Raw genomic sequence first — 26,994 nt, forward strand, 5'->3', positions numbered from 1 at the left:
TGCACCACAGCGAGCCGTCTTCGAAGAGGTTGAAGTCGATGGCCTTGTGTTCTCTCTCAGCCTTATCCAGCAGGTAACAAAGGTCATCGCCGATCCGATTTCCGCAATTGTTGTTCGTCGGGACACTGTGGCTTTTGGGTCAGTTCATTCTCTTCTCAAGTTGGATAGCTAGCTTCTTACCTTTGCGAGAGAGCGTCCGCAATCGCCACCTGCGCCAGGTTGAACTGGGACCCCACGCCCCCAGGCACCATAAAACCGACGGTGAGAACGAGCGCCCCCGAAGCTTGGGCCCTCTGGCTGATTTCGCCGCTTGTATCAGTGTTCAAGGAGAACATGACTGAGTGAGAGTGCGAGCATGGTCGAGCAAAGCCTGCGCGTATGGCTGCATGCAAGCGCTCGGCGTGCTCGGTGAAAGAATCAATAGTGACCGCGCCAGGCTCATCGCATTTTTGTCGGTCGCAGGCAAGATCCTTAGTCCGTACGGAAAGCGCATCTCCTCGTCTGTTCAAGGCCCAGTGCCTGAGAAAGAACCAAAACCGCTGCCCGCCTCCAGAGGTCTGGCCGGTCGGTAGTGTGTCGCGAACTTGGCGAACTTCTGTTCCAAGCCAACCTTTTCTTTCAGACATGCTTGCACAGTCAAGACGTAACTGCCCCAACCAAAGCCAAGAGCATCCCGAAAAGCCATCTTCACTGCATCATTCCCAAGGTCGGATACATGGGGCGCGTCGAGGATCTGTTGGATCCGTTGCTGATTGAGGCTGCTGGAGGCGAGGACTTCTTTGAGATCTTTCCGCAGTGTCAGATAGCTGGAAGTGAGCGAGTGATCCAGGTCCCTAAGGAGTTTGTCCGTGTCCCTTGTAGTAACCCAGACTTCCTTGCCCAGTTTGTATCCACGCTTGGCGAATGAGCCCACGCTCTCGATGACGTCGAGGACTTCGGAAAGCAACATTATGCGATGGAGGTCTTCGGTGGTTGTTGCTCATGCGAATGGTAGGAAGGGCATCGAGGCATGGTAGGATGGCGTTAGGGGAATAGGCCTTGATGTTTAATACCGCTATCAGCGCACTCACAAGGTGTTGAAGGGGAATATGTCCCCTGAGGCTGGAAAGTAATACTGCTTTGCCCAACGGTGGTCAATTGCTATCACGAGTATCCTGCCTAATGATCAACAAACCACCTGCTCAGCTAAACAATGTTCCAATATATGACCAGATATACAAAATAAGGTAGAAAAAAAGAAAAAGGAAAGACGAAAGCAGATATCAATCATCCCTCAGTGCAACATCAAACCCTAGCCTGCGCAGCCTTATACAGCCCCTGAATATCCTCCTTCCACTGCGCATCATCCGTCCTCTTCAGCCGTCGATCATAAGTAACAAGCCCATTTACTTCACCTTCAACATCCGTAGTCTGCGTCCAGACGGCACCACTACAGTCGAACCTCTCAATCTGAGAGCGCAGTTCGTTGAGGATATACCGCGCGCGGTAGTTCCAGATGTCGAGGTTTTCGTCGATCTCGTAGGTTTCGGCGATGGTGTCGATTGCGGCTTGGTCATTCCAGAGGCTGGTTTGTACTTGTTAGTATTGTACAGAAGAGGATAGGGAGACTGTTGGAGAGATGAAGGAGGTCTGACTTCTCAATAGTAACGTTGTGGCCGATTCCGCCGAATTCACCCTGCAGGGCGATGCGGGTTGGGTCGTGGGGGACGGCTGGGTTGGAGTACCAGGGTGTTCCGCATTGGGGTTGGGCGTAGTGGTGGTTGTCCTATCCAAGTCAGTATCTATGTTAATACAGAGATATAGGTATGAGGACATACGCTATAGTCACCGGCTCCCCGATCATGCCATCCAGAAGTCGAGTCAATGAGTCTTGTCGGGTCAAGCTGTCGGACGAGCTCAGTGAGAGGGAACTCGGGCTCTTCAAGAATCTGTTGGCCCCAGCCTTCATTGTAGATAACCCATGAGATAATACTGGGGTGGCTCTTGAGCTGGTTTATTAGGAGCTCGAGCTGGCGCTGGAACTCGGCCTGCTGTTCGGCGTTCGGTTCCCGGAGGGGCATGGATGGCATGTCTTGGATGACCATGAGACCGAGCTCGTCGGCTGCGCGGTAGAAGAGGGCGGGTTCAACTTTGATCTGTACAGCTCGTTAATACCTTACCATTGACACGATGAAGAGAGACGGGATGACATACATGCTTCCGCACCATATTAAACCCCAAACTCTTCAACAACTTCAAATCCCAAACCATCGCCTCCACCGTAGGCGGAGTATAAAGCCCATCAGGCCAGTATCCCTGATCAAGCGTTCCAAAAATAAACCTAAACTCACCATTCAGCAGCGGGCGCTGCACACCATTGACCTCGCCGCTCGAGATCGTGCGGAACCCCGTGTAACTCTGCACGGTGTCGTCGCCGAGGGTGACGGTGATGTTGTACAGGTTAGGGTTTTCAGGCGTCCACAGCTTGATGTTGTCCACGGTGAAGGTGAGCTGTTCGTTTGCGGTGCCGGACTGTGTGGCGATTTCTTCGTCGCCTTCTAGAACGCTGATTTCGATAGGGATGCTGCCATTGCCGGCGCTGTGGACGGTTACGGTTACTATTCTTGTTAGCTAGGGACCGTCGACGAGGAGATTCGATAGACCTACCCTCGCCGTTTGCTTCGGCCGTGACGTCTAGCTTGGAGATGTGCTGTGCTGGCACGGCCTCGAGCCAAACGCTTTGCCAGATGCCGCTGCAGGGACGGTAGAAGATGTGCGACGGGGTTAGGGTTTGCTTGCCGACCGGGTTCATTGTTCCCTGGGTGTCGGTTGGATCGTAGACGAAAACGAGCCTGTCCGTCATACATTAACTTTTTGAACTTAATAAGGTTAGGGCCTGGATTCTCACAGTTCGTTGGTAGCGTTGAAGCTGATGTACTCGGTCACGTCGACGGTGAACTCAAAGTATCCGCCGCGGTGGAAAGCGACCTCCTGTCCGTTTACAAAGACGGTCGCTTCATTGTCAACAGCTCCGAAGTTGAGGAGGACATTCTGGCTTGACCAGTCATTGGGCACTTTGAAGTGGGTTGACAGCCAGGAGTAGATCAGGTTCGATCCTTGGAGGCCTACTGAAGTCAGTACCCCCGGCGTTACAAAGATAGGAAGTCATACCTGAAAGACCACTCTCGAGACAGGAAGGCACCAACACTTCCGTGTCAAGAGACTGCCTGAACGGCGGCGTGTTGACAGCTGCCGCGGTCTCCGCGTTCCTATACTCCCAGATACCATTCAGATTCTGCCAGTTCGCTCGCTGCATCTGCGGCCGAGGATACTCTGGCCACGGGTTCGTCCCGACTTCTTCTGTCCAGTCAGTCGTCAACGGGGGCGTCTGCAAAGCATAGGGGGTAGCAGCGGCGGTGAAGCCAGTCAGACCGGCGATCGCCAGCAAGGGGGCAAGTATTCTAGTCATCGTGTCACCTTATTTACCTTGAGCAAACAAAGCACGCACAAAGATAGTCAACTAGCTACAGAATTACAGGTGACTTGCAGTCTTCTTTATACCTTAGTCCATCTCACCCCTACCCCCCGCATCACAATCCCGTCTGCACCAGATTACCACCTCACCAGCCAAGAGTGGGCTTCATCTCGGCCTTCTTCCTGTCGAAATCACCGCCCGTGGAATCAGACCCGCGCTGCAAAGCACACCTTCCTAACCAAGCCGTCCCCCCGCACCTTGTGGTATCGCGCGCATCCAACAACCAGCCCTAGCGCGCCCTCACAGCGCTCTGATTGACGGATTCCGCCTCTTGGCCGTCTAGCGCGTGGACCCGCTGCCCTGCTGCCCCTGGCGCCTGGAGGAAAGAAGCCTGTCGATCATTATGGGGTATATGGAGGCGGATGTCTCGTGAGTCGTGACAGAGGAAACCCCAGAATCCAGCTTTTGAGGAGGCGGCAGTCATATTGCGGCTTCGAGCGATCAACCACGGATCGCGATCACGAAAAAGTAGTCAGATAAGTCCTGATCCGCGGTTTCACACACTGAAAATCCCTACCTTTGCCCCTGCCGCTCATGGGCCGATCCAAGGCAACAGCCTAACGGAGATGCGCCGTGCATGCGGCTAAGAGACAAATCCTTGTTGGGGGAGGGATGTGCTGGGGGTGGAAGCTGCGGGGTGAGATCATGCGATGGCCGTGCGATGCTCGGCGCATATTGCTTTTCCTGCTTGTGGTTGTTGAAGATCGGGGCTTCGAGTTGCCATGTCTAGCGTAGTACGGGTGGAGTGCGGAGTATATCGCACTGCTCCGAGTTTACCCTCCTGTACTGTGACTCGAGGTGAAGATTGAATCCGCAGCTTAAAGTTGGTCAATCAGTTACCCCTCGCGGGATCCTCAACTCAGATGCAGCAATTTGTTATTTTATTGGTTGAGACTGCAACAGACCCACGAAGGGTCCCCTGTGGCAAACGGCGATTCGCCAATTTTCAATCAACATAGACTCGTCCATGGACTGAACGGCAAGACTAAAACTTGAATGACTGGCTGACCGACTTCAATCAAGAGACCTGGTCATCTTCAATTTGGTCGTCCAATGATGTCTGGATTTCACACGGCACAAAGTCAGCCAGCGCCGTTGTGGCTTGGGCAGACATGCATTGCAGAGCACTAGACCTCGATAGTCGAATGAATCTACAGGGTTCACCTCCTGAGTTCTGCATGAGCCCCTTATGTCTGCATGACCGATTCTTGGGTCTAGGCAGTGAGGTCACTCTGACCACTTTCCTTAATATATTCTTCCAATATACTCTCCCGTGCTGTCACTCTCACTATCACGACATAATCTCCAGACTTAACGCGCTTCCTTCCGCTCTAACAATAGCATTAACTTCGCCTTCCAGCGCCCCCTCAACAGGATCCCAACCCAGCAATCTCCGCGCCCGCACTGCCTTCGCAGCCACGGAGTAATTGATTACCGGCCGACCGGCTGGTCTAAGTATATCTCGGTCTGACATGTCGATAATGCTCACTTCCTCGCTCGGAATTAGACCTAGTTTATGAGCTTCCTGTGTAATCCGCCGAGCGATATCGCCCCAGTGGTACGTGCCGCTTTCGACGAGGTAGTAGCCGGACGTGTTGAATGTTGCTTTTCCTGCATACTCTGCGCCATGATCACCGCTATTTTCAGTCGTTGAAGTAGAGGCGACAATATCATCCAGTAGAGCAAGATATAGTCGCGAGAGATCATAAACATGCACGCAATTCCAGAACGATTTCCCGTCTGCTAGCTGCAGCCCTTTCCCCATTTGCAGGATGAATTTCGCCAAGTTCGGGATCTGGTCGGATCGTTGCGAGATTAGTCCCCTGCCGACGCCATAGACTGTTGATGGGCAGATTATTGCTGTTTTTAGGGTTGCTGTCCCGGATGAGAGGACGAGATTGTCGACTTCGCGGTGGGCTGCGGCATCTTCGTGCTTGTTAGTATGGTATAGTGTGCTCGTCATGAAGAATTTTGGATTATTTCGGAAACGTACCTGGTAGTTCTCTCAACTCTTGAATCCCATCCCAGTCGTCAAAAACCCTAACTCCCTTCTCATCTCCTTTCCCACCACCAGCAGCATTCAAAGCAATCTTCTCGTCAGGGTTCAGGAGAACATCCGTCCCACTAGTATGAACATACACACCCCCACCCCGTCTAGTTAACCCCTCAACAATCCCCTCCGCAGAAGAGATATGGTCCGCGCTCAGTGCAAAGTGCATGACGATATCATGTTTAGATACTTCATTCGCGATAGCGGATTTGTCGTCGTGGTCGGCTATGAAGATGTGTATGGAGGGGTATACGGCTTTGAATCTTGAGGTGTAGGAGGGGTTGCGCAGGAGGAGGGTTATGTTTTTTTCCCAGGTTGGATGGGATGAAAGGATGGTGTGCAGGACGTCGCCTCCTATGTAGCCGCTCTGGGTGTTGTTAGTTGAGGAAGGTGAGGGTTGTAGATTAAAGGCTTACGGCTCCTGTGAAGAAGATCTTTAGTGGTGTCATTGTGGTTATTCAGCTTCGCAGATAGTTGTTAGGGTTAGACATTGTATTGATGAGGGAAGGATGAATTTATATATTTTTGCACGTCACCTCATCCGCTCGATTATAAATCAAAACTTCTCCGCATAAGAAGCTGATATTATCGCAGCACTGCATTTACCCGCTTAACAAGCAATTCCTTTCAAGTATGTAGTTCTCTAAAAGCTGCCTCTCCATTGATTCTTGTCACCATCGACCCAAACATGGACGTCAAGGCCATCCGGGAGACCCGCCGCCACAGGCCAGCACGCCCCCAGGCACCAAATCGCACCAAATCCACAACAAAGCAAGAAAGTCGGCCCCAAGCGCCTCCTAAATCGATTCTAGCCTCCCTGAGTCCCTATCCACCCCATCCTATTCGCCAATTCCAAGCCTGAAACCCTGACTAGCGATCACCAATCCAAACGCGATCCCTTGGCATCCAGCGTTCGCGATAATTTTCGCGGCTTAAATGGGATTGTGCCCCCTTTTCGCGACCTGATTCAATGTTCTCTTTTTTGCGCCGATAGAAAAAAACCATAGCAAACGGAGCAAGGATGCCTAATCGACGATTTACACCGTCAAGGGGGAGGTATACTGTAAGCCCTGTTCTCTTGCCGCATGTTAAGCATCGAGAGGGGAATTTGGATTTGGGTAAGTCTGTTTGTTCCTGATCGTCCCCCCGGCCGCGTGCTTGCGATCCAGATCGATCGGCGTTTGCGATCGTGCGTTTGTCAATCGCAATACTTGTACTTGTACTACAGAGCCCATGATCATGTACTAATACTTTCGCGCAGTCGACCGCATCCTCGAACCCCAAACAATATCCTCCTTCCTCTCCTTCACCTGTTATGGGACTCTCCCGAACGGGCGCAAAACCATCTACCCACTTCTAAACGCCGAAACGGACTTTCCACTACTATATATCGATAATTACGATGGCTCCCAGTCAAATTCCATCAACACCAATTCCACCCCTACCTCCCCTTCACCCTCCACTGAGGTGTTCACCACAGATAACCGCTCCATAATCCACCGCATCATGACCCGCATCGGCTCAACAGAGTCCCCAGACGACGACCGAATCGCGCTTATAACGCGCCACATATACAGCTTCAAGCACCTCGCCTGGAACGGTATGATTCCTCTCTCCGAACAGCGATGGAAAGAGAAGAAGCTTGACGCTAGGGCGAACTTTGATACTGCCACGCAGTATCTAAGTGCTGTTTGTGCTGCATTCCATTATCTCAATTTCGAGACTGTTAGGGAGGATTTAAGAGAGACGTTTAATCTTATTTCTGAGCATTGGGGGGAGTTTGATACGCTGATTAATGCCAGGAGGCAAGAGAGGGGGGTGGGTGAAGAGATGGCTAATGTTCGCGGCATGTGGACGGAGTTCATCGAGGCCCAATACGAGACCATGAGCTCCCGAGCACACAGATGGGTCCTTCTGCACGTTAATGCCCTCCGCCGCCAAATCCTGGACGACCTATCCTCCCACGAACCAACTGATCTAACCACCCACGACAGCGTCCAACTCCACCTCCTCAACCAACTGCACACACTTACCGAAATCATGGGGGTCGCTGATTACACCATATCCATGCCGATGCAGGGATATTGGGGGTACAATACGCCTCCTAAATCTCTTGGAAGAGGCGTCCCCAGCGCGCTAAGGTCAGCGGATCAACAAGAGCGACATAGGGTGTACGGGGCTTACATGAAGAAAGTCACGAGGGAGACGCAGATGCAGGAATTACGAGACGCGCGGTTACGGGGGCAGTCTAGGGAGCGGGGGAATGCGGCGCCCGAGGCGCTGCATCGGCTTTCGTTGTTGCAGATTAAGTGTCAGGATAGGGTGAGGAGGGAGATTAGGGGGATGGAGGTTGAGCGTGTGCCGAGGGAGCCGTGGGTTTTGGATGCGGGAAGGGCTGTGGGGTTACAAGAGGAAGGGGAAGAGGAAGATGATGGGGATGATGAAGGGGAGATGGAGACGCCGAGGGGATCTGGGTTTGTGATTTATAGACTTACGTATGGACAGAGTGAAGCTGAGTGGGATGCGTTTGTGAAGAAGCTTGAGGCTCACATGGGAGATTGGGGACGGGGTCAGACGGGGTCTTCTGTTCTGAAACCACACCTTAAGCTGCATTGGAGGGATGGACAGAAACTGGGAATTGCGGAGGGTGATATTGATACAGCGAAGGAGTAAGTATCAACCGACTTTAACTTAATGGCCCCATATAATACTAACATTCTACAGACACTATCGCAATACATACAACGAAGACAACAACACCCAATTCAACCTTGATAGCGGAGTCAACGAGCACGCTTTCCTGGCGGTTGATAAAGCCAGCTATGACTCCTACACTACGACAAAACATACATACAAGTATGACACGTTTTTCGGGAGTATCCCTCCAGGCGACACGACCGGCTTTGTCCTCGCAATCGACCCAGAGTATGATCCGGAAGAAGGCCCAGAACGAGACAACGAAATACCAGGATTCCTTGGACACCTTCGGGTCCTGGGGAGTTTGATCTGGGGTGATCTGTACGCAATGCTCGTGTCGCAGAGTACTCTCCTCGAAGATATGTGGCCACTTGCCATCGACCACCCTGATTATGTCTATACAGGCCCGGTCGTCCCGTTAATACAGGACGCATGGAAAATGCATAATGGTATACGAGGTGCTTTCATGCGTGAACTCTGCAGTTTTGTGAAAGCAAAGGTGGAAGGTAGGGCGTATGTCCCTCGACCATGGCCATCGTCCCCGTCACGGCAAAGCCAACGTCAACCTCAACGGACTGCCACCTCAACAACCGATCCCAGTACCAATGCCACCGCGCAACCCTCATCTAACACCGCAGGAGACGAGCCGTCGCTGTTCAACGACCCAGACCCAGAGCCAGGACCAGAATTGAACTCTGTTGATGCGGCTATGCGAACATATATGCTGTCGGAGTTTGCGCGGTATCTGAGACAGAGAGGCCAACACCGGAGAGCGATCTTTGCAGAGGAGCTCATGAGGACCCGGCGCGGAGAAAGGCCTGACATGGACGCTGTTCTTCGCCGAGCAGAGCGCGAGGGTGCTGTGGATGTTGAGCCTCCTCTGCCAGAGCCACCGGCGCCGGAGCCAGGGGATGACCCTTGTCCGATGCAGTAGATAATGGATGGCTGGGAAACTCTTGAAACGGGCTAAAGAGACAGTCGAGCACGGTTACTGGGTACGTTGACGACTACCTGTATAATAAACGCCATGGTGCAGCGAATCGATGGCTCTGGATTTGGACGACTGGGATATTCCGGAGAGACAAAGTCTTCTGGCGTATGGCTCAGTGCCTTTGGAAGCGGATTGACCGTGCCCGGAGTAAAGACTAGGCAGACCATTCATCTAGGAAGGCCTTCATGCAAGCCGCAGCAGTGCAAGCGGCGTAATCCTGCCAGACCTTATTCTTGTGACTATCAGCATAGTCACAAACACCCTTGATAACCAGCGACGGAAAGATGTCGCAAACACCAGCAGCCTCCATCTCAAAGGCGACTAGGTCATGCTTTCTTGCAATTTCATCCCGATGCTGACCCGACTTCATCACCGTATCTCCAGAACCAACGGGTCCAATGTGCACCCTGGGTTGCGGGGGTCCATTTGATTGAGTAGCAATCTGCAGCCGTTTCCGCGATAAGAGGCGCTGTTTATCACAGGAGAGCTGATTGCATGAGAGATCCGTGTCTGGGATAGAGATTTGACCATTCCTGTGAGTGGCGGTATCAGCCTCCAGCTGCAAGCAATGGCTAGCCATTCGGGATTTGTGAGGATATTCGGCGGGAAAAAGCTCATCTTGAGCAGAGCCGGGGTAGCTTGCATTGGAGAGTTCAGACTGCTCAAGCAATTTCCGCAAGTTCCTTGACGTAGAGGACTGGAGGTTCTCCCGAGGACGTGCTGTCCTGAGCTTCGAAAGTAGGCTTCGGAGCTGTGGTGGTGGCTGACGATGTACTTCATGCCCCGCGCGCGCATTGAAAGAGTCATGGTTCTGGCGGCCGAGGTCATACTGTACAATGCCATTACTGATCACGACGTCGCCAAGTATAACCTCGGCGTTGTTCTCGCCAAAGGGAAGTCCACCGCAGATTCCAACCACAAGGGCCAGCTTAATGTCTGGGTAACTGGTTCGCGCACATGAAGCAGCGTGAGAAGCAATCCCTTTACCCAGCCCGCCCATGTGAACAAGGAGCAAATTATGACGACCAATCCTGCCCAGGGTATATGCGTTGTCGTCCCCCTCCTGCTTAGCGTACGTTTTCCGCGTCCGGACTTCGTCGAAAAGCGCAGCTACTGCATCTGCCTCCCTATGTAGCGCACAGAACACGGCAACAGTGGGTTTGGTGTCATCGGTGCTCTGGATTACCGTCTCAGGCACATTTGGAACCTTCAGCGGTTCGACATGCAGAGGATCAATGGCGGCGTCCCAGTTGTCCCGATGATAAGCTTTATACAACTTCTCCAGAGGCTGTACCACTTGCTCATAGAGATGTGACCGTCTCACTTCGATGGTTTCTGAGTGATTCGATACATCAAGCGGGCCGTCCCGGAAAAGCTCTTCATCAAGGCATGTGTTCACAACGTCTTCGTAAATAGGATGGATCAAGTTCCTCAGCTGGCCACCACTGGCTTTGGCACATGCCCAATCATAATAATCATTGAGAGTTTTACCATCCCACGAGTATTGTACGCTGTCCGTTTCGAAGGGATTTCCTGTAGCAATCTCAATGAGAACAACGCCTAGTGCCAGTATGTTTGGGTAGACGTGACACAGATCGTCGTCAGTAAGAAAGTCCTGCATTTGAATTCCCGGAGTGACGAGCTTTGTGACAAAGAAAATGCGTGGCTTAATGCTGTCAGTCACGATGTCCTGTTCCTGCAAGAAATGGAGATTCTCATGGGTCCAAGGCGAGGTCATCCAGTAGGAATTATAATACTGCCACACTGAGCGGGCGACGGTGTAAGCTAGAACGACTTTCATTCGTTTGGGGATCCGATTATCATCTTGAAGCCACTGTTTAAGAGGTGTGCCTTCGACTGGAAGCATAATGCGTGACTTTGTATTATGAACTCGGTTCTCAACGCTCATGTTGCCGTCACGCACGTGAAACCATACAGGGCCGTTTCCTCTGCCCCGGATTAACTTGCAAAACTCTCCACGCTGTACAGTTCGCAGGCATTTTGATAGAGCATGCTGGCGATGGATGTCCCGTGAGTGCCTGGTGTCTCCAAGGTTAAGTGTGACGCTCCTCCTTTTCTTTGACACTTGATTCCTGGGAGGGTCACAGTCAGCTGTGAGGGAACGTTGCGCTCGTTCTACTGTCGCATACCTAGAGACTGATATCTTTGCCTCCTTCCATCGAATATCAACAGAAGAAGGGGTCTGGCGTGATATGCTCGAGCTGGCGATGAAGAGAAAGTCAAATATCATGTCCGAGCCCTCCTGTAGGTCGTGCTCTGGATCCAGCCTGACATGCGTGCGTTTCAGGTGCTCATCATTACACGCACATACAGAATAAGTCTCGAGCTGAGTGTAAAGAGCATTGCTCACATGCGTTGGGCAGTTGGGTTCATGAGAAAGTCGGCCGTGCCAGTGCTCATCTGCTGCCGTTTCGTCAACATTGATGTCGGCCAAGACATCGGAAATCAGCCGGAGGAGGATGGAATATTTGGAGACATCAGACACAAAGCGGACAAGCGAACGATGAGTGACAGACACTAGGGGGTCTGAGGTGCTAGTATTGTTTGGTCGATCAAGGACAGCGAACTGTCGCAGGGCGTCCAACGAGCTGGAGCGCTTCGTCTCACCCTAAGTTCCAGCAATCTCTTGTCAGCCATGAGAATACAACGGATGTTAGTAACATACAAAGCAAGCTAAGGTGACAAGTTCAGAGATGGTCGTCAGTTTCGGATAGATGTTTTCGTTCGTACAGGAACGCAGCTCTTGATCTAGGATGAACAGTTCCCCACCAAGCTTACCGAGGCGGTTGTCCCTCCTTCTCAGCCCAAGCTCCGTGGCCTGCTTGCAAACCCAGGGGATTGTACTGTGAAAAAGATCCAGTAGCTCGTCCATAGCTGCCAAGGTGGACCGGGGCGTTGCTGCTGTTCGCCAGACGTGTCCTGAGGAGGCAAAAGAACGAAGGTGTTGGCGTTGGCCTCAGCCTCATCCTGGTAAGTGCATGACCAAGCCAGCCAACAATAGGTCGATTGCGATGAGTAATCTTTGCCCCGCACATTACACAAAGTGAATGTTTTCACAAAATCACAGGTTGGGCAGTGGTGGTTGCGTGTCGATGAGTAACACTTCGCTATGGCATCGTCACATACTATTCAGTCTGCTGCGCTCATGTGTCGGCGGGCGTTCATCTCAGCTATGCAGTACCCAGCACTAATGGAACAAGAATGGGCTGAGAATAGACTTGCAGATTTTAAGCTGTGGACGATGGGAGCTGGAGCGCTGGCTCCCGGCAGAGCCTCGTTGGATCACCGACTATCATCACACCCTGAAACCCACACTGTGGTGGTCAACCTCATTCTCATGTTGGAGGTGCTTGTAGAAGATTCTATACATGCAGGTATGAGGTGCCTTTTTAATCTCGAACAGTTGCCGCTGATCTGAAATGCCTGTCTAGCCGAGGCACATGCTTCTGAATCTGCGTCCTCATGGGCCATGTCAACGGAGGAAGTAGCAAAGATGCGAGAGATCGAGGACAGCTTGGCGCAGCTTGCGCGGATCACTGTCGCAATCCGAAAGGCAGGAACCAGGTCGCGCCTGCAAAAGGCAGACGCGGCATTCGACCCTTCCTCTGCGTCGCTGCGTGCCTTCCGCCAATATCTTGAGGTATTGCTAGTTCTGGAACGGGGGGTTGATGAGACATCCAACTCCCTAATTGAGCAGACACATCGACGGTCCTTACTGCCCATCCAAATGCGCCTCGTCGAGGCCAATCTGCGACGCCGTCATCGTTTCCTGTACGCCCAGAGGCATGCGGAAAAGTTGGGCGAGGGCTCAAGTATCGAAGTGAGAGACCCAGAGGATATGGCGCCTCCTACTATAGTACAGTCCCAAGTCCCAAAGGCTAGTACTGCGGATCGTCCCCAAGCCCATAGCGCAACAACAGCGACAGGACTTGACGGTTCCGTTATGCTTTCTCCAAATCAAGAGAGGCGGGCTGTTACTACAGTTCTGTCGCAAACGACCCTCGGCGTGACATACCCTTCACCTCCCTCAATATCGGAGGGGCAGGAAGTTTTCACCTGTCCCTGCTGCTACCTTGCCCTTCCGGCAATCGTTGCAAAGGGAACACAGTGGAAGTAAGATCTTGATTTCCATTATGAGGTTGACTTTCTGATTTCAGGACTGACTATGAGTGTGATTCCCAATAGAAAGCATTTACTGGGAGATACCCTCCCTTACACCTGTATCATGCCAAACTGCAAGAGTCCAATGCAGCTCTATATGACGCAGCAAGATTGGAAAGCTCACATGGACAGGGAGCATGCTGGGCCCTCGGTTTGGCGTTGCCGATTATGCACTAGGAAAGGGATCGACGCCACATTTGAGTACGCACAAGACCTGGAAACCCATTTGGGAAAGAGTCACAGAGCCATCAAAGCCACCCAGATACCAGCCCTGGTGTCCTCCTGGTGTTGTACTCGCACGCCCCAGGTGACAGAGTGTCCTATTTGCGGCTTCAAAGACATTGATCAAGACTCGGTGTTAAATCATGTTGTAGATCATATCCACGTCTTTGCGCTCACATCATTACCGTGGCCCGACGACCTAGTGTATGGTGATGACTTGGAAAGGCCCGGTGCAGGTCTTAGAAGGTCAAGAAATTATACTTATTTTGCGGCCAGTAGCTCTAAGCCAGCGGTATCGACCATCACATTCGACGGTCTCAGTGATACATTGGATGATGAAAGTGTCAAAATTCAACAAGAGCCGGAAGAATCTGGAGTTACTGAAGAATTACTGAAGGATGTCGGGGGACAATCTAGGGAGAAGATTACGGGCGATTGGTTGGAGACGCTCGCAATGAATTTTCGGGAATTTAGTGTCGCTCTTCGACCAGATGACCAGGATATCGCGATAAGTAGGGTATCCATCGATGAGGAACATTCATCCCAGATTGAGGCGCGCGATGTGGTTGAGGTAGGCTGCCAAATACTATCCCTGTTATCAATCCACAACCTTCAGTTTCGTCATGGCATAGAGCAAGCATCGAAGCAAGAACGTTTACCCCCTATCGACATGGCCAGGCTGATCTTGAAATACAGGCATCGCTGAAAGGCGAAGACGTAAGACCCAACAGTGATGATAAGACAACAGTTGCGGCTGAGCCCACCGGCGAGAACGACGCGGCACTGACTTCCCAGCGAGCAACGAAACCAACACCGACTAAAAGATCCCGTAAGAGGAGGGAACGCGAAAGGACTCACTCAGTCAACAAGTCTCGTGACAAAGAAAGTGGAAACTTGAATCAACAAAGGGATATTCCACTAAGCGTAGGCGACGCTGTAAGAAGCAGTAGGTGCACTGGCTGACCGTTATTCAGATGTGGCAGCCTGTCGATTCGACGCTTGTCAACCCAGAACCGCAAAATAAACATCAGGGGAATGAGTACCAAACGGACTTCTACCATCAAGATCCACCTGCAGAGGACCAGGACAGGAACTTCGTGGAATGTTATCAGCAAGGCAGTTCCATCACCCAGAGGCCTTCGCACTACGTCTCATCATATCCCCTGTATGGGACCAATGCTTCGGACGATGTTTATTGGAATACAGAGAGTATTCCCCAAGGTAATCTGCAGGAACATGTATCCGAGTTCCCACAACCCACACGCGACCCATATTCATCCTACCCGGGCAACCTTTATCACGAAGTTGCGGACGACACCTGGGATATTCCTACTAGGTTTCTCCCTGACGCAGATGAACATCCTGGGAATCACGCCTCGGCTCCAATCACACTAGGGATAGGGGTGCCATATCCGGCACGCTACCCCCGGAATCCATACTTCACACCTGACACCATTCATAATCAATTGGGAGTAAGTGGGCCTATAATTCGTGTTATAAGATCAAGGCCTAACGTCCAATAGGCCCCCACTGCTCTAGACAGCGATGACACTATTGAAGGACGTAAGTAATGACAATCCTCACTGCCCGGGATGATGCGAACATCCTCTTCTGACCTTGCCTAGACTACGCAATACAAGAGTCGAGCTATTTTCGAACCGGAAAGGTAAGAGAAGCCATCTTGTCAATTACAGTCACGCCGGTGGCTATTGAACGATGTTGAACTAAAGTATCGCAGGTGTTTGCAATTCTTTGGAAATTCGACTCGCAGCAGGCCCGCGCTCGATCAGATCTCGGGGTTCAAGCAGTCACATTGAAGGGGAAGTATGGCGCATCCATACCCGGCTTGATCGGTTACATGGTTGTTGCAAAGGTCGAGCATAACGCCACCTGGTGCTTGTAAGTGAAAGTGGCACTCCCCTCCTAGATGGAGACCTACAAGCCAGGATACTAATGCCTCGGCAGCCCGATTAACACCTACGGTGGCTTGAGTGCTAGCGAGCTAGGCTTAGATCCAAGCACGCACACCTTCGTCTATGCAGAATCAGCCCCGAGACCACAGAACCCTGACCCTGGCCTCATGACAAAGCGGCCAATCCGAATTAGTTTGCTCGACGATGTCACTGGATGGAATGATATGTCGAGGTTGGACTTCAGCAGAACGTACCGTTTTAGGTTCGACACGGTTATACGCCGCTTGGGTCACATATCAGGCGTATCGCTGGCCCAGTTTCTACAGTACGCAGGCAGTGCGGGTGTAGGCATGGACCTCTCACCAGAAGAACAAGCATCCCATGTCGCATCATTAAATCAAGCTTCAGCGGCAGCGAGGAGAAGATACGGCGCAGAACAACCTGTGAGGCTCAGGCAGTAAGAAACCTCGACGTGGGGTTACGCGGTTTATGGTAAAATGAAAATGCAAAGTAGCGAATTCGATAAGGCTTCGGCAGACATGGATCGGTCCAAGGCCCGCGAATAATAATTAAATTGGGAATGAAAATCTGCTTTATGTTTCTAGCTACAGATTCTTGAAACGAGGTGGGCTAGTGTCCACTCTGGCACCGGCCTTGGTAGATATAGAACTCTGATAAACTACGAGGCACCTTGTGAGCAAAAAACACAGACAGCACCAGACATTGTATAGAACATGGAGACCTAGGTAGCGATATACAATGTTTACTATCATTAACTCAAACATAGACGAGTGTCTTTCATCAGAAATCCAAGCCATTCAATTTCGATTATCAGCCCTCGCGCAATGCAAACCGAATGCCCACCTCCGTACTATCTTCAGGCAGTGCAAGGTGCTTCTGAAAGAAATGCCTAGGAAAATTACGAACCCCCCAGTCACCTCTTCAGCTCTTCTCGACCATCAAGTCCCAAGGCCGTCTTCCAACAGCTAGATGTTGAAAGTCGACGTTTGGACATCATTCACACCAGGCGTGGTATTAAACACCAGCTGCAGACCGCGGGAGATCTTGCTTTCGTTGTATGAGAACTGGTTATACTCTGCAAACACACACACATTAGCACCCGCTTTACCCCCCAAAGCAAAAGTAGAAGGAGATGCAACGTACCGTCAGGCCCTTGAACACCAACAGTCCCCTCGGCCCCACCATCCTGCACATCAAAGTACCTGAACGTCGCATACCCAGGCTTTGCCTCGTCAAAGATCACAAGGAAATGGAAGTACTGATCTTCCATATTATACCTCGTGACATAGAACTCGATCTTCAGCTGCCTGTTCCCCTCGGATCCTTCAACGTCGTAGTATATACCGTGCGGTTTGCCCGCTGTGATCTTGAGATCTTTCCAGAGCGGAAAGAGCGTGCACGGCGGGATATCGCTGCGGTAGGGCAATGGTTGCCCAGTGCGCATCTCGACGCTGGATAAACCTGCTGTCGGGGGTGTATCGAGACAGATCATACCGTTATCAATAATCTGCAGAGTTGTGGTACTATGCCCATACAAAGCAATCGGGAACGGCGACTCCAATGGAAACGCCTGGTCGTCGATATTATCCGGTGCCCCGGAGAGACTACCTACGATAGCCTTCGGATTGCGAAGAGTCTAGTGAACCACTTTAGCGTTGTGACAATGGATGCCATGAACGTGAGTGGCTGGGGGCGGCGGCTTACCACTTCATTGGGGAGCTCGCCTGGCTCGGGCTGCCGTGGTTGTTCGGCCTGGGGAGGAGGGGTCGCGGCGGTCTGAAGTTGGGCGATGACTTGTTTGTGGAGGTCTAGGAGGTCGTCGAGGTGGATCCTTACAGCGATGTCGTGGGCTTGGGCCTGTGCGGTGAGGAGTTGGGACTCGGTGTCTTGAATAGCGGCCACTGCAGTTGATAGGGATGCGATGAGTTCTGCTGCTTCAGCGACTTCGCCGTGTTTGGCGAGGAGGTTTCCTTTGTCTGCGATCCAGCGGATTTCCTCGTAGACCTGAACGGCCTTAGCGAGTAGTGGAGTTGCATTAGTGACGAGGACAGTTGCTTCCTTTGCGGCGGGACCAAGGGCGTCGATGTTTGCTGTCAGGGCTGGGGCAATGGCCGTAATGGTCTGCAGGTTATATCGACCGGTGTCGTTGTACAGCGACGCAACTAGCGTGAGGATAGAAGCCTCGTACGCAGTGACCGATGCAGAGTAGGCGCGGCTGTTATCAAGGGATACTTTGGCTTTGTATGCCGATTCCTCGACCTCGGCGGCGACAGTGCGAATGTTCTTGTGATATGTGACTTGAACATAGTGCCAGGCGACAAGCAATACTGCGGTAACTGTCGAGGCTGGTACGGGTGAGAGAAGGGCGATGAGAACGCCAACTGTCAATGCGCTTCCACCCAGAACTTGCTCAAACGTTGAGGTAAAAGTGGTCCACTGGTTGTAGGCAAAGCGCGCTTGCCACGAGAAATACTTGGTCTGATAGACAGCGACTACACCCAAGACGGCTGTCAAGGTGAGATCAAACGAGCCGACATACTGCAAGCCACCAGTGGACTGGGACGTCGTTGAGCATGAAGAGCTCCATTTCCCGAGCGTAGGGTATAAAACGGCGAGGAGGATAATGCTTGCTACTGTGTGGTTGTGGACGATGAAATCAGCAGATAGTTCGTTAGGATTTGGAACAACAACACGACCACTCACGTTTGTGCTCCTCAAGATAGCCAACGAGCTGGTGCAAAGGCTGAAATAACCCCATTGGTGTTGGGGGCGTCTGCTGAGAGGGAGGTGTCTGAGTCGATGGCGTGTCCTCTGCCATGGCAAAGGTCTTTGAGATCGTATTAATTGTGGTACAGTTGGGTAGAAGAGTCGATCGTGCCAGGTAAATTTAATGTTGATAGAGGGCTACCCATCATTGCACCATGCGGCGTGCCTCGCACTTATACTGAGCCGCAGCGAACGGAGCTGCCGTAAAAAAGAGGCACGGTCTGGTCAGAAGCCAAACCAGCCAGCCATCCCAGGAGCCCGGAACGATTGGACGTGGCATGGCTGGCTGTGAAGAGTCGAAATCTCGTAAATGCGATGCAATTGTATGTATCCAAGCTCATGCTGTCCTACAATGGCAACAAGGACTTTGCAACAGGAAGTAGGGCAAACTTAAGCGATAGGCAGCGCAGCCATCGTTGCACGATCTCCCATCTGCATGGTTCAGACAGCCATGCGTGTGATGGGCCATGGGCAAATAGATCGGAAGGTCCGCGGATATACGTCTGCGGGCATTGGCTGGCCGCGACTCATCATGGCTTAGCTGCGCCCTGCCCGGCGACATCCGAGTGGATGCAGCTACAAACGAGTTCGCCGGCCCATGCATGACAGCAAACGAACGTGCATGAACCCCGCCCAACTGGACCACTGAGACGGAAATGAGGGGAAATATCAGCTCTCCACCGGTTGTCATGTAAATCTGCAGCGCCCCAGAACAGGAATACGGAGCTGCTATAAGTGTTTGTGCTCCAGGCAGCCACCAGCTACTGCGCGAAAAGCCGCTGAGCATTAGGCGGAGGTGCAGCGCATTGGGCGAGGAAAGCACGTTCCTGAAGCCTGAACGACGAAGAAGGAAGGAACTATGGTCACTGCTACGGAAGGAGCGGCCAGTGAGATGCAATTACCCAGGGACAGGGCGAGTATGAGCGCGCGGAGGCACGACATGGGAAGGAGCGACTGCTGATCGCCGCCCTCCACTTCCAGGGATGGTGCAGATACGATTCTGCGTTGAACCTAGTTGAGAATGTGAGGACTAGGCCTGGCTTGCAGGGTCACAGGGTGCAACCCCTTGGATGGCTTAGATATAGCTTGCTGCCAACGCCAATATATCCCTCAAGGTCTCATTCTCATCCCCGTGCCCACCACGCAGCTCATGATCAACGTTGCCATCGGACCATTGTCCAGACCCCGGTGGCCAAGGGAAGCTCTCTCGTCTCCCAGCGATGGACTCGGACTCTGCCACCGAGCCAGCAGTTTGCTCACACACACCCCTGACAATACCCGCCAAGTCAGGCTCACTGTGATGTTGTGGCTCCCGAGCGAGAAGGGCCTCAAGGAGATGCACACCCCGGGTGGCGATCATATTTTGGGGTCCGTCAGCGAGCATTTTGAGACCATCGTTGATTAATTGTCGGTGGTGGGCGGCTTCGGTGTCATTTCGTGCGCGATGAAAGAGGTCTAGACAGAGGATTATCTGCGACATGTCAATATCTTCACCTTCACTAAAAGCATGAAGGAGGAAAGGGAACGCGGACTTACACTAGCAGTAACCCCAAAAGCTTGCTGAATCCACAGTACTGGCCCACCGTCATTCCTCGCTTCCTTCTGCTCCTTGATTATCGTCCTAGCGGCAGCGACGCACGTCCGTCGCGTTCGCGTGAAGAGCGGATTCGTAAAGCTCGGCGCGAGAAACTTACGATGGATCATAATCACCTTGTGCGAAAGACTGATCGCCAGACACCGTCGCGCCCACGGAACGTAGGCCGGCCAGGCTGGATCAATAGGGCCATTCTGTAAGAAGAGTGGAAGATGCTCCGTAGCCAGCGATCGAAGCCATCGGTCATGTTCGAGAACTTGCTCGTAGCGTGTGTAGAGTGTACTTGCATGTTGCATCGCATCATGCGAAGAAGATAGAACTGCGGCAACCTTGTAGAAGAAATGCGAATATGCTCCTTCAGTGGGAAGATCGTGCTTAGGTTCATCGGCATCAAGGTCCGCTCGGCTCGGCCGGTTTATTATGTAGCTCTCGAAGAACGGTATCGAGAACCAGTCTTGGATGCAAAGCTGTCGCCAGGCACCAGATGGTGTCGACGTTTGATGCAGTCCCATACATTGGCCAATCCTGGCTACAGACGCGATGAGGACTGACAGACTGTTGGAGAAGCCTAGCAGGTGGGCAGACATCGTGAGGGTACCGACCGCCTGGATTGGGTACCCAGAGTGACAGGTCATATAGTCACCACGGTGTAAACACAGTGAAACGGCTTTGAACCAACGCTGAGCAAGAGAAGTTTGTTCGCTGGATGTGAGGTCCCAGGTTTGCGCAAGCTGACGGGGAGTGCATGCGAGAGCACCGCAGAGGATGGCAAACAGTAGAGCAAGCCATTGATAATCGACTGAAGGATGCCCAACTTGTCCGTCGGCGACTTGGAAGAAGGATTCCACTTTTTGCTGAAAGCGATCCGCATCAAAAGAATTATGGTACCATAGCACTTGCTCACAGTGGAATGTAACCAGGCGCCGAAGGAAAGCGCGATGAGGGAGAATTGACTGCACATATGGCTCGGTCGAGCCCCCCTCCAGGACTGAAGCTTTGTAATGCCCCTGCTCATTTTCGCGACCGGTCGTCACATCGCCAGGAGACGGCAAAAAGTCTCCATAGTCTAGATTCTTTCGCCGCCCCCATGCTAGAAACTCGAGTATAGTCGCCGCGTCGCCAACATCCGATGACGGATCTGGGTCGTGATCTCGATCTTGGTCGCGATCTGAGGCCGATTTTTGCTGTGTGGACGGTGCGGTTTTATCCTGTTTCATTTCCTGGACGGTCGCCTCTAAATGTTGGACCCTCGCTTGTAGAAGTTCTACGATGCTATCATGCTGCGTCTTGTCGCTCCGAGAGCAAGCGATACCCCTGTTCTTATCAGTGTCATTATCTAGCAAAACGGAAAAAGGGAATACCGACTTTCGCGTGCAATTGCGGCAGGGCAGGACCTTGTCGCAACGGATCTTGCGTCTGGTGCACTCTATACAAACAAGTCGTTTTCGGATGGCACTCATGTTGACAAACTTGACACCAGGATACAACCGACGGGCAATTCGGCCGCTGATATGGACTTTATCGGTCTGTTATCGGTTCGGCCGAGCGGGGTCATCTCCAACATGATAAGCTGACAAGACAATATATAGCCATTGACAAGAACTACCTCGACGGCATCAACCCATCATACCTAGGTTATTACAAGCAAAATGACCCGCTATACCACGCGCCCCATCCCTCGCATTTCCCTCCACGATCTCGAGACTCGTATTGATGAAATCACGTCGGAACTCATCTATGCTGCTGAGAACGTTGGCTTCTTCACGATCACCAACCATGGCCTCCTCATTCCCGATATCGAAAATATGTTCGACCTAGCAGAGTCATTCTTCTCTCTCCCATCCGATGTCAAAAAGACCGTCCCCTGGAACCCGAACAACGTCGGCTGGGAAACGAACTCGCAAGTCCGCCCGTCAACAGGACAGCCTGATACCAAGGAATCCTACCAGTTGCAGTTTGGCGAGAACATGAACGGAATATGGCTAGACGACAAACACATCGAGGGATTCAAAGAGAAGAGCCTCGACTTTATGCACAAGGTCCAAAAAGTATCCGAGCTGCTCATGCGCTGTTTCGCCCGCGGGTTAGGGTTCCCCGACGACTTCTTCGTCAAGGCGCACGATGTCTCTCGCTCAAATTGCCAAACTACTTGTCGTCTCCTGCACTACTTTGCTCTCCCCACAAAACCAGATGGCAAGACATACCACCGCGCAGGCGCCCACGCAGACTGGGACTTCCTAACGCTTCTCTTCCAACGAACAGGCCAAAGTGGGCTGGAGATCTGTCCCGGTCGCGAGAGCGTCACTGAGTTTGGAATCGGCGATGAATGGACGAAGGTTGAGCCCTTTACTGGCGAGATTGTATGCAATATTGGCGACCTGCTGATGTCGTGGTCGGACGATCGGTTCAAGTCGACGTTTCATCGGGTGAAGGCGCCGTCTGAGGAGGGCGATTATTATGGTGATCGGTATAGTATTGCATTTTTTAACCAGCCTTGTAAGGATGCGATTATCCAGGGGCCGAAGAAGAAGTATCCGCTTGTTACGGGGGAGGAGTTTAATACGAATGCGATGAAGAGGAATTTTGCGGCGTTGCAGGAGAAGTTGAGGGCTATAGAAGCACAATAAGGGTGTTCACGAGGGCAGTGATGTTTTATGTTTCTAGTTCGTGTATATTCTAGTTAATACTATAAGAAAATGAAAGGAGGAAGAAACCCCTACAACCCCACATTTACAACCTTGATCCCCACCCCCGCATGAGGCAATTCCTTCCGCCTCCCCCTATCTCTGCTCTGCCCAGCTCTGCTCACCCCGCCCCGGATTTCCCTTGCCAATTCCATTGCAACCAGCATATTAGTGTGCGGAGATCCCGATCCTGGCCATGCCTCTCAACCAGACTTCCCCTTTTCGCAGAATCAGGCAACTAGCATGCCCCTCCCGCCGCCAACACACCGAACGCCAATATGACCAGGAAACGGAGGAGCACGACGTGCAACAACTGCAGATACGTCCACCTTGAAACTGTGATTGATATACTAGACTGACCAGCCACACAAAGAAGCATACCAAGTGCGAGGTCGGTGCTGTTTCGTCCTTATCGTGCAAGCAGTGCGAGAAGGATGGCATCCCGTGCATGCAGGCGAAGACGCGCATACGGTTTAGCGATGTTTCTGGGAAAGTCGCAAAGCAGAATAGTAACGCTGGTCTTGCTTCATCGCATTTTGCTAAGACTAAAATACCTAGTATGTGTTGAGGAATTTAGGAGCTGTGCAGTTCCATTCGGTCGGTCCGAAGCTAACTGTTGTAGGGAAACTTGTATATGTTGACGAGACGGCGGAGTTGGCGGCGCTGTATAGGAACGATTCCAACCACAATGATGACGATGACGATGACACGACGTCGGATGTTTTACCTGGCAATTCAGTGGAAGATGAACGACAGGAGGCGCCGCAAGCTGAACATTCCAACGCTGCACCAAAGTCGCCCAGTATCTTTGTCCCAACGCCATCAACGGTCGCCAGAATCGATCTTCTATTGGGCGACATTATCGCCCCAGAAACCTTCACACAACCACCAGAGCCATGCACCTCAGCAAGAATGCAAGAGCCTGCGCCGCCAAGCAGTTTTATCATGCGTGGTTTAGTGAGACCCTCGCCGAGCTCCAGTTTGTCCAACAACAACAGACTTGAGTTCTGCTTGCTTGGATATTTTATCGAACACCTGAGCATATGGCTAGACCTGTGTGATCCAGAGCGGCATTTCGAACTCGTTGTCCCTCACCGAGCAAGAAGCTGCCCGCCGCTCATGAACGCGATTCTGGCGGCATCTGCGCGACACCTTACGCGAATCCCCAAACACAGGACGCCATCCGGGAAGATTGAATACAATGGGCGAGTGTTGGATGGTTTGACTGACGAAACCGCCTTGCAATACCACAACAAGTGCATTCAAGCCCTGTTGCAACTGAGCTCGGATCCTACCCAACCTCACAATGAGGATCTGCTTGCTGCGGCGATTATCCTTCGGTTTTATGAGGAAGTTGATTACCCGCTGCAGGACGAACAAAGAGACGATGAGTTTTTCCTTCAAGTGGTCAACATGTTCATCGAAGCTCAGATACCAAAAGTGCCACTCATTGCGCAAAGAAACCCATCGGTCGCGTCTGGGACGACCGGAAGGGACGAGCTCGACGTCGGCTCCTCTCCCATCGAAGTATATAGTTCTCCGTCATCGACAACCCTTGGGAGGATAATGACCTTGGAGTCGCGCTGGTACATGTCAAGCCTCCGCCAAGCGTCGTTCTGGGTGGCATTTCGAATGGAAGTATATTCAGCCTTCATCAAGCAGCGACCGTTCAAAATGTCATTGTCACGATGCGACGTTTTTCGATCATTCACGCCTGGAGAAGACGCACTCTGGACAGCGCGATTGATAATCTTCTGCGCAGACGTCCTAGAGTTTTGCTACGGACATGCCGCACATGCCCCGGCCGAAGGAGCGTCCACGAAAGAAAGGTGGTCGCATCTGAAATCGCAATCAGATAGATGGATAGACTGTTTGCCATCGAGCTTTGAACCGATATACTTCCGGGAACCGAATGCGCATAAAGGCGAAGTCTTCCCCGAAATCTGCTACTTGACGAACATCCATGTCGCGGGCGTACAGCACATTGAGCTCGCCCGCATCTTGCTGGCGGTATATAACCCCAACATACCAAGACTGGGCTTCGGGCACAGAGAGAGTATGCGAGCCCTGAGTGAAGAGTTAAGAGCGTCAGTGTTGCGGTTGTGTGGGATAGCAATACACAACCGACAGAACCCGCCTTCGTTGACGACAGCATTGCTAGGGATTGTGGTATGCGGAGAGCATTTTGACAATCGAAATGAGCAGAATGCACTTCTAGAGTTACTGGATGAGCTAGAATGGCATCATGGGTGGCCAGTGGGGCATTATAGACATCGGTTGAAGCAGTCATGGGGGTGGCTGGGCTAAGTTTGAAGGAAAACCCCAATCCATAAGGGACTATAAGAAGAATTCATAATAAGAGTCCAGGAAAAATAAGTGAAAGAACCGCTTCCCAATACGAGGAAGGAGCGACCGTGTGAATTTTGCATCCTTGGGAAGGCACGATCGCGATATGGGTGAAGAAGGAGCGACAGTACTTCTGGTGTACGCATATTAAAGTGGAAGCGAGACATTGCATGAGCGATCGTCTTTCATATCACATTCAAATCTAGATCTGGTTCTTTATATTCTCCAGTACATCCAAATCTAAATCTTAGAAGCCTCAATCCTCCTCCCAGTTTCATCAAACTTCAACTGCTTCCCCGTAACAAGCGCCTCCTGCAACCAAGCACCAATCTGCACCGCCTTAACAGCATTGCTAAGCTTCATAGGCAACGGCGTATCATCCAAACAAGAGTCCACAAACTCCTGCGTCTCCCGAATGAAAGCCTGCTCAAAGCGGCCCCAGTACGTAGCCGGAATCTCCCTTGTAATCCCACCAGGGTGGTAATAGTTCACCAAGTCATTGGCCGGGTTCAAGTTCACAGACAATTTGCCCTCCGTGCCGATAATCTCAGTGGTATCTTCCTGCCCGTGCGCCATCATGCGCGAGCAGTAGTAGTGCGCGATCTTGCCGTTGTGGAACTCCACGATGCCGACGGCGTTGTCAAAGTCGTTGTATTTCTTTAGATCCGGTGTTACGGCTGTGATTCCGTACGCAGAGATGGATTTGGGGACGATGTCCGACCCGAAGAACCACAGTGTTAAATCGATGTCGTGCACGGCCATGTCGACGAAGACGCCGCCGGACCAGGAGGCGTACTCGACGTAGAAGCCTGAGGGGTCGTGCTTGTCGCAGGTTTGGGAGCGGAGGATGGAGGGGCGTCCGATCAGGCCGTTTTCGACCTTCTTGTAGGCGTTTCTGTACGATTCGTCGAAGCGGCGACTGAAACCGCACATTACTTTAAGGTGTGGGCGTTTTTTGGCTGCGGCGACGACTTCGTTGCACTGATGCTGTTAGTAAAGTTCGATAGATAGATAGGTAGGAGACTTACAATGTCAAGGTTAATGCTCAATGGCTTCTCGCAAAGAACGTGGAGGTCCTTCTCCATAGCCTTGATGGCCTCTTCGGCGTGAACAGAGGTGGCTGTTCCGATAACAACAGCCTGAAGACCAGGGTGATTGATCATGTCCTCGTACTTGGTGTACAAAGTGACACCGAAAGGCTCAAGGTGCTGCTTGGCCCACGAGATCTCCTCAGGGTCCGGCGAGAATGCAGCGACAAGCTGCGAGCGAGGAGCGCGGTTGAGGAAGTTGAGGGCATGGCGCTTGCCCATACGGCCGAGGCCAGCAGCGCCGACTTGCAATCTCTTGGGAGGCATTGTGTGGATGTGGATGTGGATGTGGATATGTGAAATGTGTGTATTTTGGTGCTGAATGAAAGTCTCAATTGCTGGAAGACAGGCAGTGCTTTATAGATTCTCGAGGCTGTACCTGGATGCATGGTTCCCGTTGTTGATGCATACTGTTGTAGTACTGTCGGGCGCCTTTTGCTTCAATTGCCAAAAATGGCATGAATTATCCGGCATGGGATCGGAACTTGGATTCCAACATTCGACGGTCACGGCGAAGGCTTTGGACGAGCACTGCATGATGACGCCGGTCGAGATCGGGGAAACTCCGAGGGTTGCCGTTCCCGTCAAATGAGGAATTTTCTCCCCGGTCCCCGTCCACTGTTCCCCTCGCCCCCGATGTATGGGGGTATATACTCCGCCCCCGCGTCTCACACCCTGTGTACTGTCGACTTTCCAGCGGAGCTCATAACTACTGAGGGGTAATGGATGTGGGATGTGGCGGGGTACCGGGGACTTTTTCTTTTCTGAGCTACAAGAGCTGTTTTCCTCGAGTAATTGACATTGACTCCGACATAAAGACACATAACGACGATTAAACCCAGGGGAATAAGTTCCACTGGGACGATATGTTGATCTTCAGGGTGGGGAAAGATGAATACACAAAACTACGTACACCGTCCTATTAC

The 26,994-nt window shown here is 52.0% G+C and overlaps 12 protein-coding genes across 12 annotated transcripts; 4 read left to right on the forward strand and 8 right to left on the reverse strand.

The window, feature by feature from the left end:
- Nucleotides 1-1,123: 1,123 nt before the first annotated feature.
- On the reverse strand, nucleotides 1,124-3,583 carry BDV14DRAFT_171638 (putative hydrolase). The gene is made up of 7 exons (XM_073768447.1): nucleotides 3,151-3,583; nucleotides 2,888-3,104; nucleotides 2,647-2,831; nucleotides 2,194-2,597; nucleotides 1,818-2,135; nucleotides 1,635-1,765; nucleotides 1,124-1,564 (listed from the first exon to the last, which is right to left on the reverse strand). Exons 1-7 carry the CDS (start codon nucleotides 3,446-3,448, stop codon nucleotides 1,285-1,287), a joined length of 1,833 nt encoding a protein of 610 aa, XP_073629081.1. The 5' UTR covers nucleotides 3,449-3,583; the 3' UTR covers nucleotides 1,124-1,284.
- A 958-nt stretch (nucleotides 3,584-4,541) lies between these two features.
- On the reverse strand, nucleotides 4,542-6,041 carry BDV14DRAFT_171644 (uncharacterized protein). The gene is made up of 3 exons (XM_073768448.1): nucleotides 5,981-6,041; nucleotides 5,508-5,931; nucleotides 4,542-5,440 (listed from the first exon to the last, which is right to left on the reverse strand). The coding sequence occupies exons 1-3, from the start codon at nucleotides 6,011-6,013 to the stop codon at nucleotides 4,806-4,808; spliced, it is 1,092 nt and encodes a 363-aa protein (XP_073629082.1). The 5' UTR covers nucleotides 6,014-6,041; the 3' UTR covers nucleotides 4,542-4,805.
- A 401-nt stretch (nucleotides 6,042-6,442) lies between these two features.
- On the forward strand, nucleotides 6,443-9,301 carry BDV14DRAFT_48481 (uncharacterized protein). Its single transcript, XM_073776877.1, has 3 exons — nucleotides 6,443-6,682; nucleotides 6,826-8,233; nucleotides 8,289-9,301. Exons 1-3 carry the CDS (start codon nucleotides 6,586-6,588, stop codon nucleotides 9,193-9,195), a joined length of 2,412 nt encoding a protein of 803 aa, XP_073629083.1. The 5' UTR covers nucleotides 6,443-6,585; the 3' UTR covers nucleotides 9,196-9,301.
- Nucleotides 9,302-9,406: 105 nt separating this feature from the next.
- Nucleotides 9,407-12,145, reverse strand: BDV14DRAFT_199255 (uncharacterized protein; the record flags this gene model as incomplete). The annotated part of the gene is made up of 3 exons (XM_073773195.1): nucleotides 9,407-11,345; nucleotides 11,403-11,881; nucleotides 11,939-12,145. 3 exons carry the CDS (start codon nucleotides 12,143-12,145, stop codon nucleotides 9,407-9,409), a joined length of 2,625 nt encoding a protein of 874 aa, XP_073629084.1.
- A 237-nt stretch (nucleotides 12,146-12,382) lies between these two features.
- BDV14DRAFT_199256 (uncharacterized protein) lies at nucleotides 12,383-16,030 on the forward strand (the record flags this gene model as incomplete). Its single annotated transcript, XM_073773196.1, has 9 exons — nucleotides 12,383-12,647; nucleotides 12,705-13,386; nucleotides 13,933-14,227; nucleotides 14,353-14,580; nucleotides 14,631-15,128; nucleotides 15,180-15,219; nucleotides 15,282-15,322; nucleotides 15,395-15,555; nucleotides 15,622-16,030. 9 exons carry the CDS (start codon nucleotides 12,383-12,385, stop codon nucleotides 16,028-16,030), a joined length of 2,619 nt encoding a protein of 872 aa, XP_073629085.1.
- A 72-nt stretch (nucleotides 16,031-16,102) lies between these two features.
- On the reverse strand, nucleotides 16,103-16,471 carry BDV14DRAFT_48495 (uncharacterized protein). The gene has a single exon (XM_073776879.1). It carries the CDS (start codon nucleotides 16,385-16,387, stop codon nucleotides 16,175-16,177), a length of 213 nt encoding a protein of 70 aa, XP_073629086.1. The 5' UTR covers nucleotides 16,388-16,471; the 3' UTR covers nucleotides 16,103-16,174.
- On the reverse strand, nucleotides 16,312-18,993 carry BDV14DRAFT_171650 (uncharacterized protein). The gene is made up of 4 exons (XM_073768449.1): nucleotides 18,294-18,993; nucleotides 17,295-18,223; nucleotides 16,734-17,226; nucleotides 16,312-16,665 (listed from the first exon to the last, which is right to left on the reverse strand). Exons 1-4 carry the CDS (start codon nucleotides 18,406-18,408, stop codon nucleotides 16,556-16,558), a joined length of 1,647 nt encoding a protein of 548 aa, XP_073629087.1. The 5' UTR covers nucleotides 18,409-18,993; the 3' UTR covers nucleotides 16,312-16,555.
- Nucleotides 18,529-19,287, reverse strand: BDV14DRAFT_48493 (uncharacterized protein). The gene has a single exon (XM_073776878.1). The coding sequence runs from the start codon at nucleotides 19,141-19,143 to the stop codon at nucleotides 18,694-18,696; it is 450 nt and encodes a 149-aa protein (XP_073629088.1). The 5' UTR covers nucleotides 19,144-19,287; the 3' UTR covers nucleotides 18,529-18,693.
- A 144-nt stretch (nucleotides 19,288-19,431) lies between these two features.
- On the reverse strand, nucleotides 19,432-21,410 carry BDV14DRAFT_208371 (uncharacterized protein; the record flags this gene model as incomplete). Its single annotated transcript, XM_073775381.1, has 4 exons — nucleotides 19,432-19,589; nucleotides 19,623-19,827; nucleotides 19,893-21,264; nucleotides 21,316-21,410. 4 exons carry the CDS (start codon nucleotides 21,408-21,410, stop codon nucleotides 19,432-19,434), a joined length of 1,830 nt encoding a protein of 609 aa, XP_073629089.1.
- A 27-nt stretch (nucleotides 21,411-21,437) lies between these two features.
- On the forward strand, nucleotides 21,438-22,593 carry BDV14DRAFT_208374 (uncharacterized protein). The gene has a single exon (XM_073775382.1). It carries the CDS (start codon nucleotides 21,600-21,602, stop codon nucleotides 22,575-22,577), a length of 978 nt encoding a protein of 325 aa, XP_073629090.1. The 5' UTR covers nucleotides 21,438-21,599; the 3' UTR covers nucleotides 22,578-22,593.
- Nucleotides 22,594-23,082: 489 nt separating this feature from the next.
- On the forward strand, nucleotides 23,083-24,941 carry BDV14DRAFT_199260 (uncharacterized protein; the record flags this gene model as incomplete). Its single annotated transcript, XM_073773197.1, has 2 exons — nucleotides 23,083-23,191; nucleotides 23,257-24,941. The coding sequence occupies 2 exons, from the start codon at nucleotides 23,083-23,085 to the stop codon at nucleotides 24,939-24,941; spliced, it is 1,794 nt and encodes a 597-aa protein (XP_073629091.1).
- A 279-nt stretch (nucleotides 24,942-25,220) lies between these two features.
- On the reverse strand, nucleotides 25,221-26,335 carry BDV14DRAFT_208379 (putative NAD binding Rossmann fold oxidoreductase; the record flags this gene model as incomplete). Its single annotated transcript, XM_073775383.1, has 2 exons — nucleotides 25,221-25,961; nucleotides 26,009-26,335. 2 exons carry the CDS (start codon nucleotides 26,333-26,335, stop codon nucleotides 25,221-25,223), a joined length of 1,068 nt encoding a protein of 355 aa, XP_073629092.1.
- Between the last annotated feature and the right edge of the window lie 659 nt (nucleotides 26,336-26,994).

The sequence above is a fragment of the Aspergillus stella-maris genome (genome assembly GCF_047715825.1).
Source record: "Aspergillus stella-maris strain CBS 113639 unplaced genomic scaffold BDV14scaffold_21, whole genome shotgun sequence".
Taxonomy (NCBI): Eukaryota; Fungi; Ascomycota; class Eurotiomycetes; order Eurotiales; family Aspergillaceae; genus Aspergillus; species Aspergillus stella-maris.

Excerpts from the sequence above, each read along its gene's own strand:
- BDV14DRAFT_48493 (XM_073776878.1), bottom strand. The coding sequence starts at position 19,143 with ATGCTCAGCGGCTTTTCGCGCAGTAGCTGGTGGCTGCCTGGAGCACAA.
- BDV14DRAFT_171644 (XM_073768448.1), bottom strand. The coding sequence starts at position 6,013 with ATGACACCACTAAAGATCTTCTTCACAGGAGCC. Across the intron at positions 5,932-5,980 it reads AGATCTTCTTCACAGGAGCC|AGCGGCTACATAGGAGGCGA; the intron begins GTAAGCCTTTAA and ends AACAACACCCAG. Across the intron at positions 5,441-5,507 it reads AGAGTTGAGAGAACTACCAG|ATGCCGCAGCCCACCGCGAA; the intron begins GTACGTTTCCGA and ends ACAAGCACGAAG.
- BDV14DRAFT_48481 (XM_073776877.1), top strand. The coding sequence starts at position 6,586 with ATGCCTAATCGACGATTTACACCGTCAAGGGGGAGGTATACTGTAAGC. Across the intron at positions 6,683-6,825 it reads AGAGGGGAATTTGGATTTGG|TCGACCGCATCCTCGAACCC; the intron begins GTAAGTCTGTTT and ends ACTTTCGCGCAG. Across the intron at positions 8,234-8,288 it reads GATATTGATACAGCGAAGGA|ACACTATCGCAATACATACA; the intron begins GTAAGTATCAAC and ends AACATTCTACAG.
- BDV14DRAFT_171650 (XM_073768449.1), bottom strand. The coding sequence starts at position 18,408 with ATGGCAGAGGACACGCCATCGACTCAGACACCTCCCTCTCAGCAGACG. Across the intron at positions 18,224-18,293 it reads CTATCTTGAGGAGCACAAAC|TAGCAAGCATTATCCTCCTC; the intron begins GTGAGTGGTCGT and ends ACAACCACACAG. Across the intron at positions 16,666-16,733 it reads TGGTGTTCAAGGGCCTGACG|AGTATAACCAGTTCTCATAC; the intron begins GTACGTTGCATC and ends GTGTGTTTGCAG.
- BDV14DRAFT_171638 (XM_073768447.1), bottom strand. The coding sequence starts at position 3,448 with ATGACTAGAATACTTGCCCCCTTGCTGGCGATCGCCGGTCTGACTGGC. Across the intron at positions 3,105-3,150 it reads TCTCGAGAGTGGTCTTTCAG|GCCTCCAAGGATCGAACCTG; the intron begins GTATGACTTCCT and ends TGACTTCAGTAG. Across the intron at positions 1,766-1,817 it reads GGGGAGCCGGTGACTATAGC|GACAACCACCACTACGCCCA; the intron begins GTATGTCCTCAT and ends TGACTTGGATAG.
- BDV14DRAFT_48495 (XM_073776879.1), bottom strand. The coding sequence starts at position 16,387 with ATGGCTTGGATTTCTGATGAAAGACACTCGTCTATGTTTGAGTTAATG.
- BDV14DRAFT_208374 (XM_073775382.1), top strand. The coding sequence starts at position 21,600 with ATGACCCGCTATACCACGCGCCCCATCCCTCGCATTTCCCTCCACGAT.